This window comes from Osmia bicornis, chromosome 5 (genome assembly GCF_907164935.1).
Source record: "Osmia bicornis bicornis chromosome 5, iOsmBic2.1, whole genome shotgun sequence".
Taxonomy (NCBI): domain Eukaryota; kingdom Metazoa; phylum Arthropoda; class Insecta; order Hymenoptera; family Megachilidae; genus Osmia; species Osmia bicornis.
The window spans coordinates 11,892,747-11,909,588 of record NC_060220.1 but is presented as its reverse complement, the minus strand read 5'-3'; the positions used below and the strand labels follow the sequence as shown (position 1 = coordinate 11,909,588).

The following is a 16,842-nucleotide window of genomic DNA, read 5'->3' as shown; positions in this document are numbered from 1 at the left end:
AAGAGGATAGAAGAAACAGGAGAAAGAGGTCTAAGGAACGAAGTCGGATAAAAGGAAACAGAAAGGAGAATCCGAGGCCGTCAACGTCGCAAGTAAGTAAAAGCGTTGATTCTTCTATGTAATAAATGTGGCAGAATTAGATTTTTCGTGAAATGGAAATTATATCTACAATAGTAGCCACTGAATTTCCATGATTGCTTTTTCTTCTTATAAAACATTCATTATTACATTTCAGATAAAACAAATTCAATACCACATGACTGGGATGGCTGTCATGGTAATCGACGATGCAGACGCCGCGGAGAAAGAAAAGGCCGAAGCGGGCGGCGGGCGACGGGCGACGGACGACGGGCGGCCAATTATTGTTGATATATATTGATAATATTTCAATAAATAAATACTGTATATATAGATCAATTTACATCTGTTTATTTTCCATTCCTTTTCAGAAATTATTAATGCCATGTAGTTTTTATTCGTATAAGTTTTATAGTCGCGTACATTATGTGTATTACAGTCTCATTGCATCTGTCGTGGCGTGTGACTCGAACATATGTATTTCCGCCGATCGGTACTACGTTGTTTGATTCATGATACTCCTTCTCTTTCTATCGCGCTGTCCTTTTCTATGTCCGCCTGGAATCAAAATCACGCTCGGCTCGAGCGAATTCATTTTGCTAGATGGTCAGAATTGTCACAGATGTAGCAACACCGCGACAGATCTCTCAAATGATGTGATTCGACAACTACGCCACCTCACTTTCGTTTCTTATTCTGCATAATGACGTTAGATGTCGCACCGTCAAATGTCGAATTTGTACCCCTTAAGGGCACAGACTCCTTCAAGGCCTCCTCCGAATCGATGTAAGCGCCATTGGAATGAATCGGGCAATCGTGAAAACACATAATTGAGAAATTCGACGCAAATTGAGCAGTGCGACGCCGGACAGTAGCAGTATTCGTGCTCGAGAGGGACCTTTTGCGCTTTTGTAAGCTTGCTCTCTCCTCTGTTATAAATTGAGGCTCCCGAATGGGCATTCCCCTATTGTACCGGCTATCTATTAATTCCGGTAACATGCACAATAAATAAAATTGAATTAATTTTGGCTCCATATTGTTTTGCCAAAAGTTATCGTCTCTATCGACTCTAATGTACTTTAACCCTTTTCGGGTCCAAATACAAAACAAGCAATATTTTCTACCTGTGACATGTAATTGTCCTTGTATTTGGTAGTAATAGTAATGGTTCCTGTTCAGTGCATTTCCTTCTGCGTCTGCAAATATACGCCGAATAACTGCAACACTTTTGATTGCCTCCTCCGGCAATAAATTCTCCGCCGTTTTGGGACATTTGATTTTCACAATGCCCTCTTCGTCTATAAGTCCATCTGGCGAAGCTCCTAAGAACGGGATGGCACTATCAATAAATAATCCACATTCTTTAATTTCCACACCAATGCACACACTAAGTTCCTCACGTGCGAATTTTTCGCATTCCTGTCCATATTGAACTGCAGGTGCACTAATCAGTCGTGGATACACTAACGACTTCACTGAATTTCCACAGAGCGTACCAATTCGACGACGGCATATTCTTCCAAAATTAGAGGCCGTCAATAATTTAGACTTGTAATTCAACCATCTCGGATTTTTCGCTTGACCGATGGTTTCTTCTTCAATGGCATCTCTTCTATTTTGCCAATTCTGTAACATTTCCATATGTTTTTTTTCCTCTAATTCATAAATATTGTTAGCCATATCCGGCTTTTCAGCGTTTGGTCCGTAATTGGAATCCTTTTCAGAACGGAATTGTTTCCGCATATGCTTTGTAATTTTTTTTTCCTTTCTCTTTTCACTGTATTTCTCATTTTCTTTCTTCCTTCTATTTTCTATTTTGCGTAAAATAACGGGCGGTTTCTTGTTCATCGCCGTATTCAGACGCGACAACACTTGTTTTGTGTTATACTGTACGACAGCAGCAGCACATCTTCCCGTGTAAGATCCTCTCTCGCCGAAATTCAATCTTTTTCCTCCTGTGTATTTTGCGATGATTCCGTTGAAACTTTCGACGGCATTATTGTTGCTGTTATACAGCAAACTCTCAGCATGCGCCAACAGAGGTCGAAGTATTTCTTTGATGTGTTCGTACACTCCCATCTTCATCAATTCGGGAACAATGTTCTTTTCATCCTTTTTACTCGTTCCATCGCAGAAGTATTGTAGTTTTGAACAATCTGCGTGTTCACCAAAAACGTGGCTAGGAACATTGTGTATGTCGGCATACAAATTCTTAATTTTCTCAGCGGTTGTTACTTGCTGACTGTATCGGAACTCTGCGGCTTTTACTATGTCCGCACGCATTCGCCGAATGCTGCTTTCAACGATTCTTCTCAATGGACCAGGTGTTGTCATCTTTACAACTTCTTTCATTTTTCTACAAAAGTTTCTCAACAAATGATTTGTGCATTCAATTTTTTTTACACGAATCTGCGTTTTATATGGATCCGCATCTATAATTTTTTTATAAACGCTGCTGTCCCCATCAGCAATCAGTGTTGAATAAATCAGCCCACGTTTTTCTACGCTGGTCTTGAAGCCTTCGACTATAGCGTCACTTTCCATAGCCGTTGACGCTTGGCTTGCGCTCCAATTTTTGAAACAGGTGTGTTTCCGTGGCTCTTCTTTCTTTTTCGCAGCACATCGACAAATCCGGCACACCTTGTTTCTCACACCGATAAGTAAAACTTTCTTCATGCTATCCAATTATAACGCCGACTCCAGACGCGGAATCGTACGTTCCAGTCCGATATGATCGTTTCATCCAGCTTCCATCGGCCACAACGGGGATGTGAGGGATTCCAAATCCAGGAACAATATCGCCTCTTTCAATGGCCAAGCGTTTTTCTTCCTCTGCCGCTGCTACCATCTCTTCTTCTGCAGCAACAATTAGTGCTTTCACGATTTTATCGTGATGCTTTCTAAATTCTTTCTTCGTCATGGAGGGTATGTTCATCGCTGCAAGAAAATCCTCCAGTTGGGCATAACTGCCTCCATTCACAAATGTTCCAGCAACTGCACACTGGTTTGTTTCCATTTTATTGCTATCGTCAGGTTCACTGTGGATTTCACCTTTATATTTGCACATCTCGCATATTACACTGAGGGTGGTCCTCAGGCCCGACCGCTTCATGCCGGTTATTTTTAGGTGTCTAATTCCACAGTCCTCCCTGTTTCTAGCATGGTCGCCTATTTTCTGAAATTCAGCAAAAATGTGCTGCATGTCCACGATACTGAAGCCATTTGGTATACAGAATTGTTGTTCAGGCTCGTTCGTTACAACTTTCTGTATCATCAATTCTTCATTTTCTGAATTTGTGCCTTCAATATTTTCCCTATCTTCTGCATTGTTTCTTTCTTAAATTGCCAACAATTCATTCGTCGTTTCTTCAAAAATTTCGGTCGAATTTGCCGTTTCTGTTTCTTCATCAAAAGGCAAAAAAATTTTCTCGGGCGTGTATCTTTGTCCATCGGATGTTGATTGTACGGAACTTTTCTGAAGGGCTAACCGCCGCCTTCTTTCGCGACATGCTGTTTTTTTCGAATATCTTTTCGTACTGGTTGTATATTTTGGCCGACGACTTCTATTATCCGCCACACATTGATATTCACATTCATTTCTCCTATCTTCAATCACTTCAATGAGAACATTTTCACTATCACTCATTGTCACTATCACACAACAATATTCACCTCTCACTTGAATCACTTCACACTTTCAAAGCTTTGAAATAAATTCAATGATGCTATCTATTTCTTGCTTCGAATGCAACTGTCGCGAAAACGTAAAATGCAGTACGGAGAAACATAGGGCACCATGGTGGGGAGTGTTTCTAAGGACTACGAAAAATAAAGAACAATGACGTCAATATTTATTAAAAAAAAAACCTTTAAAGTTGTATTCATTTATAACATTATGATTTTAAATTATTAAAAAAATATATAACATGAAAATACAAATTCAATCCGTACAATTAGAAATTAGAAATTAGGAAAGGGTCTATTTTATAAAACAGTGAACACGGTCCTGATCCCCACCAACATTCGAGTGGTTTCAGCATCAACGACAAAAGACAATCAAATTCCAAAATGGCAGAAAGCAAGGTGCGTATAATCGGCCAGGAGAATATTATATCAATAATATTACGTTATTTATGTATAAATTACTTTCTTTATAGATGCAGATAGATGAAGAAGTAACGGAGACAAGAAAAGAAGAAAGAGAAGGAGGAAAAGTAACAGAAAAGGAAGGAAGTAAAGAAGAGAAAGAAGAAAAGAAGGAGGAACAGCCGTCCTCGTCGCAAGTAAGTAAAAACGTTGATTTATCTATGTAATGAATGTGGCAGAATTAGAGTTTCGTGAAAAGAAATCATTTCTACAATAGTAGGAAATGAATTTACACGATTATCTTTTGTTTTTTTTTTAATAATGTCACAATTATAGTACAATTCATTATTATATTTCAGATAAAAAAATTGCTGAAAAAGTTAGTTTACGGCGTTGGCGGTGGCCGTCGAAGAAAATGGGGTGGCCGCCGTGGAGGACGAGGATGGCGAGGCGGCGGCGGCGGCGCACAGTGGCGAGAATCGCCGAAAACGTGGACAAAATTAATATCTTAAAATGTGAGGTAAATTAATCAAATAAATTACAATATTATAATTGCGGAAGGATAATACTATATGTTTCTAATCAAAAATATTTTATTTTTATATAGTGTGTCTTGAAAGTTACATTTAAATTGTTAATTAGAATCGCACATCTTTTTTTATACGTGTAATATTAAAAAAATGAAAAGAAATGCATAATATAATACATATATACATTAATATATACAAAATAGATAATATTTACTCATAAACATACTTATATACATAAATTATTCTAAGTTACTTTCCTGTTCATCTTCTACTTCTTCTACTTCTTCTTCTTATTTTTCTGCTTCTTCTTCTCATCATCATCATCATCTTCTTCTTCTTCTTCTTCAGATTCGTTGATATTAGCAATATCGAAAAATTGAATTACATCTCGCAGATATGTTTTTCCTTTTTTCGGCCATACCATCCTCATACATAGAAAACTTTAAAGTCACACTATATAAACATACAATATTTTTCATTAAAAAAGTATATTATTATCCTTCCACAACTGTAATATTGTAATTTATTTCATTAATTTACCTCACATTTTTAAATATTAATTTTCTCCACGATTTCGGACAAATTCGTCACTGTGTGTAACTAACTTTCCTCCCCTGAAAATTTGAGTGAAAGAAGAAAGGGAGTTTCTGTAAACAGCTGCAAAAAGCAGTGCTAAATACTTTTATAACTTGACTGGTCCGTACGTGTCATGTACACTAATAGGGTGCGCGAGTGCACAAAAATGTGAATAACTCAGAAGACCGCAAATTACCGCAAGATATTTTTACAGATCCTTATTCAGGAACCTTCCAGCTTTAATTTAAGCCTAATTTGAACATGTAGATCCGTGTAGAACACAACTTTTACCATACATAAACATTAAATATATCCATTCTTTCTATTTCGTCCTATTTCACAGTTAAAAATAAACATTTTGTTGTGCAAATTACATAATTATATTCAAAAAGGATCATATAAAGTGGCAATGCTAGCGAAAGAACATAATAGTTGAAAAATAACGAAGAGCATTATGTTAAACTTTGCCTGATGAAACTGACTTCACCAAATCATCAACTTTGAAGGCTCATATCTGCTAAATGGTAATAATAAAATCATTAAAAGTGTCAGAACATTATGCACACATTCCTTATGAACAAGTTCCATTAAACAGATTTCAAGAATTCCGATTTTCATTTTTTGACTTTTGTCCCCGTTTTCGGCGATTCCCGCCACTGTGCGGCGGCAGGGGACGGGGCGGCGGCAGAGGATGGGGCGGCGGCAGAGGAAGGGGCGGCCGCAGAGGATGGGGCGGCGGCAGAGGCGGAGGAGGCAATGTTATTGTCAACTATAATTATTAATAAAAGGAGGAATATATGATAAATTAGTGCATGTCTCTTTATTCCTTATTTACTTTGTTGCGAATCTCCGGCGAATAATCGCGACGGACCCGCGGGCGAGAATATTCGCGACGAGAAATTTGTACGAGTACGAGTGAGAAAGCAAGATGACAAAATCGTTGTCGTTCCGTGCGACAAAACACAGTCTGTCCCGCAAAGCCACCGGTATCGTCATCTTGCTTTCTCACTTGCACTCGTACGCATTACACCGTCCGCGCAATCAGCTGTCACCGACGAGCATCGGCCGCCGAATATTTGTTTTCTATTTATAGACGCGTTTAGAATTAGTGTAAAACTGTTGCATCCTCACTCCCCCCGATTCACCTTCTTGAAATTATTAATGTCCTGTACTTTTCATTCCTACAAGTTTTATGGTCGCGTACGTTATGTGTATTATTTCGTTCTCGCTACCTCTCTTTCGTTCACGCTGTCCTTTTGTATGTCCGGCAGGAATCAAAATCTTGTCAGTAAATAATAAATACATAAATAGGAACATAAACAGCACATTTATATCGCCTTCTATACCTTTTTGCATAAAGAATATTGCGAAATGTGCAAGTTTTATAATTCATTTCTCTGGCATATCTCTATATTTTTCAATGATAAAAAACCATGATTATAAATATTAATAAAACAGTTTTGTGGTTTGCCACACATTATGTATTGTTTCATTTTCAGACCTCTTTATTGGCTCGAGCTGATTCATTGTGCTGATGATTAGAATTGTAACAGGTGTGAACAGCGTGACAGAAGTTTTAATACGTTGCGGCAACTATGCCTTACTTGTGGCTATATTCGCGTAGCCGTTTGAGGTGTCAAATTAGAATTTACAGTTATCGACTGATTTGTGTTTTTATCGACCCTGATGATAACGTGGTCAAATATACTATCAGTGCCTCTGACGGAGAATCAGTGAACTATTCTTATGTCTATTTGACGTCTGATGCATGCAAATCGTAGATTCCATTTTACGTCTTCCAGAAGTGATAAATTGTGAAAAATCGAATTTCAGTGATATTGTGCTAGTTCAAAGAAAGTTGGTCAGCTCTGTTATCAGTGAAAAAACGATTAAATCGTCCAATATTCGCTAAAATGTAGCCGAACGCAGCATTCGGCAGCCATGTTGTTTGCTTACAACAGCGTCTGTCTCAATTGTACAGTTTCGAAAATTCCATTTTTCTCAACGTATAGTATTTATATTCCGACTATTCGGAGTTACAATAAAATGAGGAAGGACATGAGGTGGAATTGGCGTCACCGGTAAATAAATAAAACAACTGATATATAATTAAAACAAAAGAATAACTTTAATAATTCAAAACCCTAACTGACTCTACTCTACGGGTACCGGCTGTAAAAAACCCCAGTCCAAAGTGGGGAAAAAGCCTGGTCCCAGCAAACAAATTATACTAAAAGAATATATACATAAAAGAATACAACAAAATATAATAGTCTAAAACGTGAAATAAAACTAGAAATTAAAACTAACATGCACTTGCATAATCATTCAAGCCGTACTATAACTTCGCACAATCGAGAGCTCTCTTACCAATCGTATCGGATGGTGTCTCGCCGACGTCGCAACAAATCGTCGTGGTCCTTACCAAAAAACTACAAACCCTGATCACAGGTAACGTCCCGGCAAAGAGGACAAAAGTGGCCGTAAAAAACGCACCACTAACTGCACGGCTAGCCAGGTGGGCAGAATCAACCGATCGCAGAACTGTGCGCACAGTTAGCCGTCTGAACCACCCACAAGATCGCCCGGCCGTGCAGATAAAATGACAGCACCTAGTTGCTTCAACAAGAGGACCCTCGCCCGACAGCCACAGCGCACGTCAACGAACACCACCAGTCCAAGATCCAAAACACAATTCACTCTTTAAAAGATTTGGGAAAACTCAGAAAAACTCTGGGAAAACACCCGCACAAATTGACCGATCACGGTTCAATGCGCGGGCCCGGTCCCGGGCCATACCCCGCCACCACCACCGACACGCCGCCCGCGCCTGCGCAGGGTTGCGTGACATCGTCCAACCGCAGACCCTCGCACAGCGCCAAATTTAAAAACAACCGCTCGAGCAAGTATGCAATCGCGCGACGCGAACAGTTTATTAGCGTTAAAGCGGACCTGACCGACCTGTAGCGAGGGCTACCCGTGTGTGGTGTACCCGCGAAAATTTCATTTATGCAATTATCGAGACGGAAAATGGAATCTACGAAATCGAGTGTCTCTCTCACACATGGCGTATACGTGCATGCTTTCCGTTGATTGTGTACGTGCACGCATACAGGTCATGGCACAAGGAGTCTGTGCCCTTAACCGCGCGGCGAAGGATGTTATGATACCTCTCCTTGACCTTAACGGATTCAAATTTCTGTACATTTCTAACGCGTGGTTCCAACGACAATCGTCCCAAGGAAGATTAACTTGTATTATTTGAAAGAGCCAAATATAGCCTTCTTTGTCTTCCTCGCCTGGAATACTTCCAAGTGCGTCGCACCGACGAGGCACACAAATTAGGTATACTGGAAAGAAGCTATTGAAAATAAAGTAAAGAAAAAGGGAAAACAGATCCTAGCCACGGGCGGATTATTAAAAATAATCCGGACGTAACAATAGTAATGATGATATTGTTGTTAAATGTATATTACATATGTAACGCAGATACAGTAATAATGATATTGTTGTTAACTGTTCTTTGATCTGTAGTAAGGTATCAAGATATTACATTACATCTAATGTAGATATAGTAATAATGATATGGTTATTAAATGTATATTACATATCTAACGCAGATATAGTAATAATGATATTGTTATTAAATGTACATTGATCTGTTGGAAGGCATCAAGATATTACATTATATCTGATGAAAATATAGTAATAATGATATTGTTATTAAATGTATATTACATAGCTAATGCTGACATAGTAATAATGATATTGTTATTAAATGTATATTACATATCTAATGCAGATATAGTAGTAATGATATTGTTACTAAATGTACATAGATCTGTAGGAAGGTATCAGTATATTATATTATTTCTAATGTAGATATAGTAATAATGATATTGTTATTAAATATACATTGATCTGGCATTATTACTATATTTACGTTAGAACTAATGTAATGTACTGATTCCTTCATACAGATCAATGTACATTTAATAACAATTTCATTATTACTATATGTGCATTAGATATGTAATATACATTCAATTACAATATCATTATTACTATATTTACATGAGAAATAATGTAATATACCGCTTCCTTCGTACAGATCAATGTACATTTAATAACAATATCTTCATTACTCTATCTACATTAGATATAATGTAATATACTGATACCCTCCTACAGATCAATGCACAATTAGTAACAATATCATTATTACTATATCTGCATTCGATTTGTAATATACATTAAATAACGATATCATTATTACTATATCTACATTAGAAATAATGAAATATACTGATTCCTTGGTACAGATCAATGTACATTTATTAACAATATTATTATTACTATATCTGCATTAGATATGTAATATATATTTAATAACAATATCATTATTACTATATCTGTGTTAGATATGTAATATACATTCAATAACGATATCATTATTACTATATCCACATTAGATATAATACAACATCTTGATACGCTCCTACAGATCAATGTACTTTTAATAACAAGATCATTATTACCATATCTACATTAGATATAATGTAATATCTTGATACCTTCCTACAGATCAATGTGCATTTAGTAACAATATCATTATTACTGTATCTACATTAGATATAATGTAATATACTCATACCTTCCTACAGATCAATGTACATTTAGTAACAATATCATTATTACTATATCTGGATTAGATTTGTAATATACATTAACTAACAATATCATTATTACTATATCTACATTAGATGTAATGGAATATACTGATTCCTTACTACAGATCAATGTACATTTAATAACAATATCATTATTACTATATTTTCATTAGATATAATGTAATATGCTGGTTCCCTCCTTCAGATCAATGTGCATTTAATAACAACATCATTATTACTATATCTGCTTTAGATATGTATTTCACGTTTAATAACAATATCATTATTACTATATCTACGTTAGAAATAACGTAATATACTGATTGCTTATTTCATATCAATGTACATTTAATAACAATATCATTAATACTATATCTACATTAGACATAATGTAATATACTGATACCTTCCTACAGATCAGTGTACATTTAGTAACGATATCATTACTACTATATCTGCATTAGATATGTAATATACATTTAATCACAATATCATTATTACCATATCAGTATTAGATATGTAATATACATTTAATAACAATATCATTATTGATTCTCTCGAGGGACACGGTTGCGTTGAGAAGTGCTAAAGGTTCGCTCAGTAGAATTTTAGAATAAACAGGATAAAGGAGGATTGGAGGGGCAGGAAGCTGCGCCAAGGGAGGCAAAAGACAGGAAAAGATAAGAAAGATAAGTAGTAAGAGAGAGGGGAGAGAAGAAAGAGAAAAGTAAGCAGAAGAAAAGGTGCAGTTGTAGGTTAGGAACAGAGAAGAGGTGACAGGATCGATAGAAATGGCGGGAGAGAGAGATATCTAGATCAAGAAAAGAAGAAGAGAAAAACAGAATAGCAGTCGGTAAGGAAGAGGCAGCGGCTAAGTATAGCAACAGGAGGGAGATGGGTGACAAGAAATAGGGAAAGAAGGCGGGGGAAGGAAAGAGCGAGCAGGGAAACCAAGAGAAAGGGGGAAGGAGAGGGAGACCCTCAATAGTAGAAACTCTGACAAGAGAAAGAACACAGAGTATAGGAAGCATGGAAAACCTAGAAGAAATATGGAAAAGGAAGAGAGAAGAAGAAAAGGAGGAAGAAGCAGAGAAGGAGCAAGGGGGAGGGGTCAACAGCGAAACAAACAACTGGACGTTTAAAGAAAGCATACTAACAGGGAGGTCACCAGAGAAGAAAAAGGAAAGAAAGGAATAGGGGGGAGGGATAGGAGAAGTAAAAGAGCTAATAAGAGAAATGGATAAAAACCTTGGAGGAATGATGGAGAGGATGGACGCAAATATGAAGCTACTAGGGAAGGATATAAGAAGAGAGATGGAGCAACTAAGAGAGGAAATGAGAAGAAGAGAAGAGGAATGGACGGAGCAGAAAAGAGACCTGGAGAGAAAGATGGAAAAGATGATGAAGAAAATGCAGGAGATAGAGAGAAGAGAAGTGGAGGACGCGAGATGGAAAGAAATAGAAGAAAAAATGCTCAAGGCAGCACAAGAGGCAGCAAGAAATAGAAGAGAGGAGTCAGGAGGGGTTAAAATAGAAGAGAAACTGAAGGAGATAGAAAGAAAACTGGAGTGGAAAGAGAAAGAAGAGAGAAGGAAAAACATAATAATCAGAGGAATAAAAACGAAAAGAGAGAAGATGAAAGAAAAAGCAGAAGAGATCTTAAAGGTCACGGGGGTAGAGGACGCAATAGAGGAGATAAAAGCGGTGGGACCAGTAGAGAAGGGAAAGGAAGTATATATGATGCAAGTAAAAGTAAAAACGGCCGAGCTAAGGAGGAAAATAATGGAGAACAAAAGGGCGCTAAAGGGAAGAGAAGAGAGAATAGAAGATGACTTAACTTGAGAAGAAAGGAGAACACAGTGGACATTAAGAAGAATCGCAAGAGAAGAAAGAGTGAAAGGAAAAAATGTATAGGTAGACTACAAGAAAATAAGAATAGAAGGGAAATGGTGGAAATGGGATGAAGACAAGGGAGCACTAACGGATGGGGAGGGGAAAGAATGGAAACTCACCCATGGAGAGGAGCAGAAGAAGGGGGAAGAGGGGAAAGGGACAAGAGGAAAAGAAAGAAAGGAGGATGGAAGCTGGACAGTAGGATTTTGGAACTGCGCAGGAGTATTAAATAAAGACATAGAATTTTGGGAGACAATAAAAGAGTGGGACGTGGTAGTGCTTATAGAAACTTGGCTGGAAGAGAAAGGATGGGACAAGATAAGGGACAGGATACAGGTGGGAAGCACAACTAGCGAAAAGGAAAAACAAAAAAGGAAGAGCAATGGGGGGGATGATAATGGGAATGAAAGAAGGAATAATGGGCGAGGAAGGGGGGATAAGGAAAAACAAAAAAGGAAGAGCAATGGGGGGGATGATAATGGGAGTGAAAGAAGGAATAATGGGCGAGGAAGGGGGGATCAGAGTGGCGGAGGGGAAAGAGGGTATAATAATGGCAGAATGCAAAGGGGGAAAATTGAACTGAAAGATCGTGGGGGTATACGTAAATGGAGACATGGAGACAAAGATAAAGGAACTCAGACCATGGTTAGAAGAAATAGGGGAAGGGGGAAGGACAATAATAGGGGGCGATTTTAATGCGAGAACGGGGGAAGAGGGGGAAAGCAAGACAGAAGAGGAGGACGAAGAAAGAGAAGAAAAGAGAAGGTCCAAAGATAAGAAGAGTAATGCGGAAGAAAACAGGTTACTGGAGACCCTGAGGGAGACAGGATGGTCTATTCTGAATGGAACTATAGAAGGGGATAAGGACGGGTAATTCACATATACAGGGGCCAGAGGAGAAACGGTGATAGACTATGTCATAGTAGAGGAGGAAGGAAGGGAGGAGATCAAAAGGATGCAAATTGGGGATAGGATAGAGTCAGACCACCACCCCCTGATAGTAGAAATAAGGGGAGGAGGAGAACAAACTATAGTAGAAGAAAGGAGAAGGAAGGCAGCACCAAGGGGGGACTGGTCGGAGCAGGGGAGGAAAGAATTTAGAGAAGGGTTAAGCTGGAAAAGATCGAAGAACAAGGAACTGAACGACGATATGAAAATAATACTGGAAGAGTTCAGGAAAGGGCTTGAGAGAGGAAGTAAGAAAGGACGCAAGAGCAAGAAAAAAGGATGGTGGGACGAGGAGTGCAAAGAAAGAAAAAAGGAAGTCAGGAAGATACTAAGAGAGTGGAGAAGTGGGAGCAAAGGGGGAGAAAGCTACAGAAAAGCAAAGAAAGAATACAACAAAATGTGTGAAGAAAAAAAGAAAGAAGAAAATGAAAAGTTCATAAAAGAGGTAGAAGGAGCAAAAGCGGACACGGACGTGTGGAGAATAGTAAATAGGGAAAGGAAAAAGAGAGGGCAGCCACAATCAAGCATAAAAGAAGAAGAATGGAAAGCACACTTTATGGACTTGCTAGGAGGAACGGAGGAAAATGTGGTAATGGGAGGAGAAAGAATAGCAGAAGAGGACGAAGAAGAAGAAATAACTAAAGAGGTGATAAGAAAGGCAGTGGCAAAACTGAAGGACGGAAAAGCAGTGGGGGGAGACGGAATACCAAACGAAGTTTGGAAATATGGGGGGGAGGAAGTATCAGAATGGGTATAGAAGACTTGCAATAGAGTGTGGAAAGGAGAAGGCTGGCCGGAAGAATGGAAGGAGGGGATAATTGCCCCAATTAAAAAGAAAGGAAAGGGAAGACATGCTAGTGACTACAGAGGGATGACACTGATGCCTACACTGTATAAGATATATACAGCGGTATTAACAGAGAGGCTGAGGCAAGAAGCGGAAAATAAGAGGATGATTCCGGACAACCAGACGGGCTTTAGAAAAGGAATGGGAACTATGGATAATATCTATGTATTGAACTACCTGGTGAATAGACAAATAATGAGGGAGAAGGGAAAGGTGATTGCCTGTTTCATCGATCTAAAAGCCGCCTTCGACTCGGTGGATAGAGGGGTGTTGATGGAGGTACTAAAGGAGAAAGGAGTAAGAAGAGGGCTCAGGGGAAGAATAAAGGAAGTGCTGAGGGAGGCTAGAAGCAGAGTAAGAACGGAAGAAGGGCTAACGGAACCTTTCTGGACAGCGAGAGGTCTAAGACAGGGGTGCCCACTGAGTCCGATATTATACAACCTATTGACAGCGGACCTGGAAGAGGTGATGAGGAAAGGAGGGATTGGAGGGATAAAACTAGGGGAGAGGAAAGTGTACACCTTAGCCTACGCAGACGATGTGGCTCTCCTGGCAGAGAAGGAGGAGGACATGGCAGCGATGATAAGAAAATTAGAAGGATATCTGGACAAGAAGAAGCTGGAGTTAAATAGAGAGAAATCAAAGGTAATGAGATTCAGAAAAGGGGGAGGAAGGTGGAAAAAGAGGGACTGGCTCTGGAAAGGAAAGAAAATGGAAGAGGTAAAGTCATTCAAATACCTAGGATTCGTCTTCAGAGGGAATGGAGGAAGTGAACTGCACATAAAAGACAGGGTGAGCAGAGCGAGTGCTGCGACGAGACAAGTCTGAGGGATCGGGAAAAGAAGATTCGGAAAAGACTGGAAGAGGAGGCTATGGCTTTGGGACAGACTGGTGTGGCCGATAATGGCATACGGGGCAGAAATTTGGGGATGGAAGGAGAGAAAAGAAATGGAAGGGGTACAGGAGAGAATCTTAAAACGGACGTTGGGGGTGGACTGGTGCACACCGGGATACATGATAAGAGAAGAAACGCAAAGATCGAAGGTGAGCCTAAAAGCGGGAAGATTAGCATGGGGATTTGAAAGGAGGATGTTGGAGGGGAGAGGAGGGGAATTAGCAAGGAAATGCTTGGAGGAGATCATATTCAGAGAACAAAGAGAGAGACCTAAAAGCAAATGGGAAGAGGAGAGGAAAAAATTCTTCGAAGAAAGAGGGATAGAACAAACAAAGCTGGAAGAGAAAAGGAGAAGGAGGGAAATGGGATTCGAAGAGATAGAAGAGGCAGATATACGGATGCAAGAAAAAGAAAGATGGGATAAAATACTGGAAGCAAGATACAACAAATGGTACAAAGAGATCAAAGAAAAGGGAATGCCTAAGTATTTAGAAAAAGGATGGAAAGAAGAAAGGTGGAAAAGAGTAGCAAGATTCAGGATGGGAAATGAGATTAACGGGGCTAAATACTGGGAAAGTGAAGAGAAAAGGAAATGTAGAATCTGCGAATGGGAACAAGAGTCGTGGGAGCACGTATGGGAAGGGTGCGGAACAAGCAAAGAGAGAAAAGAAGGATGGCAAGAAATAGTCAAGGTGCTGCAAGGAGAAGACGGAGAAGGGGAACGCTGGATGAAAGAAATGGAGAAGGAGAAAGAAACCGGAGAAAGACAGAGACGGTCGGAACGAGAGGGAGCAGCAATACCGACAGAGTAATGCGACTGCAGGAGAGTGAGAGGAAGACCTGGCACATAACGACAATGGGAAAAAATAAAAAGCAGGTGGCAACACTGAAGAAGCACATGGCGAAAAAGAGGGCGCCACAGTAAGAAACAACAGGTACAAGACATACAAGACAATCAGAAGTTAGTAAGAAAGGTGAGGAAGGAGTACAAGAGAGTAAAGAAACAGAGGAAAATATAAGAAGGAAAGGAAAGGATAAAGAGAAACTGTGAAGGTAGGAAAAGTAAAAGAAACGAAAGAAAGGAGAACACACGCGGAATATATAGCAACGGATAATGATAAGCATGCACGCGGTCAAGCGGATGGTAATATCTTACCATCATAATGAAGCACGCGGAAGATGGAAAGCGAATGGAGAAAAGACGTGTTGAAGGAGCTAAGAAAGATAGGAGAGAGCGTAGAAGAAATAAGAAAAGAACTGATGCGAGAAGCGGCAAGAAGAGAACAGGGAAGGAAAAGCACAGAGAAAATAGACAAAAGGGGCAACAGCAAAGGAACAGAGGAAGACGACTCAAAAGAGGGGAAAATAGAGAGGAAAGACAAGAATGAAGACAAGGGTTTCACACTGAGAGGAGAATATAGTGAGAAGTGTGTAGAGGAAGTGAAAGAGGAGGAAGGAGAGGAGTCGCTGCAGAAAAAAAGAAAAAACGAGTCGCAGGCAAAGGAGAAAGAAAAGGAAAGGACGGAGAATGGAACGGAAAAAAGAAGAAGAGAATGTGTGGAGGAGGGCGACGAGGTAAGGCTGGGGAGAAGCCTAGAAAAACAAACGTTGGGCGAAGAGGAGGAGAACGAAAAAGAAGCAGAAGGGAAGAACAGAGAGGACTGGAGGGAAAGTTGGGAAACAAAAATAGAGATGGAGAAGAAAGAAAGAAGAAAAAGAAGCCTGGTGTGGAAAGGAGTGGGAGGAAAAGACGCAGAGGAAAGAAGCAGGAGGGTTAACATAATGTCACAAATAGAATTGGGGAAAAAAGTGATGATAAAGAAGCAAACAGAGTTGACAGGGGAGGGCGGGAGAAAACTAATCCTGATGGAACTAGAAGAGGAGGAGGATAGAAACGTACTGCTAGGAAAAAAGAATGACATCTGGGAAAAATGGAGAGCGGTAATAGAAGAGGACCTATCCAGTGAGGAAAGAAAACAGAAATGGCGAATAAAAGAAAAAGCCAGAGAAGAACGATTCAAAGGAAAGAGAGTAGAATATAACAACAGAAGGATCTGGATTGAAGGAACAGAATGGAGATGGGCAGAAAAAGAAGGGAAGTGGAAGAGTGTGTAGAGACAGTAAGGGGAAAGGGGGGAAGGGTCAAGAAAAAACAAAGAATTCAGAAATAAAAAGGAGTGATAGAGAGAGTGAGAGGGAAATAGGTGGGGATGGGTAACGAGCAGAACTAGGATAAAACAAGAAAGACTGGGAGAGCAACGGGGAGAGGTTAATTAGCAAAAAACAAAGAAGCAGCAATTTAATTTAATTTAATGTAAT

General features: G+C 39.4%; 2 protein-coding genes across 2 annotated transcripts; both read left to right on the top strand.

Moving 5' to 3' along the window:
- Positions 1–14,531: 14,531 nt before the first annotated feature.
- On the top strand, positions 14,532–15,335 carry LOC123987770 (protein MNN4-like). The gene has a single exon (XM_046285653.1). The coding sequence runs from the start codon at positions 14,532–14,534 to the stop codon at positions 15,333–15,335; it is 804 nt and encodes a 267-aa protein (XP_046141609.1).
- A 367-nt stretch (positions 15,336–15,702) lies between these two features.
- Positions 15,703–16,638, top strand: LOC114882017 (vicilin-like seed storage protein At2g18540). The gene has a single exon (XM_029198902.2). It carries the CDS (start codon positions 15,703–15,705, stop codon positions 16,636–16,638), a length of 936 nt encoding a protein of 311 aa, XP_029054735.2.
- The last annotated feature ends 204 nt before the right edge of the window (positions 16,639–16,842 follow it).

Coding starts and splice junctions, on each gene's coding strand:
- LOC123987770 (XM_046285653.1), top strand. CDS start 14,532: ATGGCATACGGGGCAGAAATTTGGGGATGGAAGGAGAGAAAAGAAATG.
- LOC114882017 (XM_029198902.2), top strand. CDS start 15,703: ATGGAAAGCGAATGGAGAAAAGACGTGTTGAAGGAGCTAAGAAAGATA.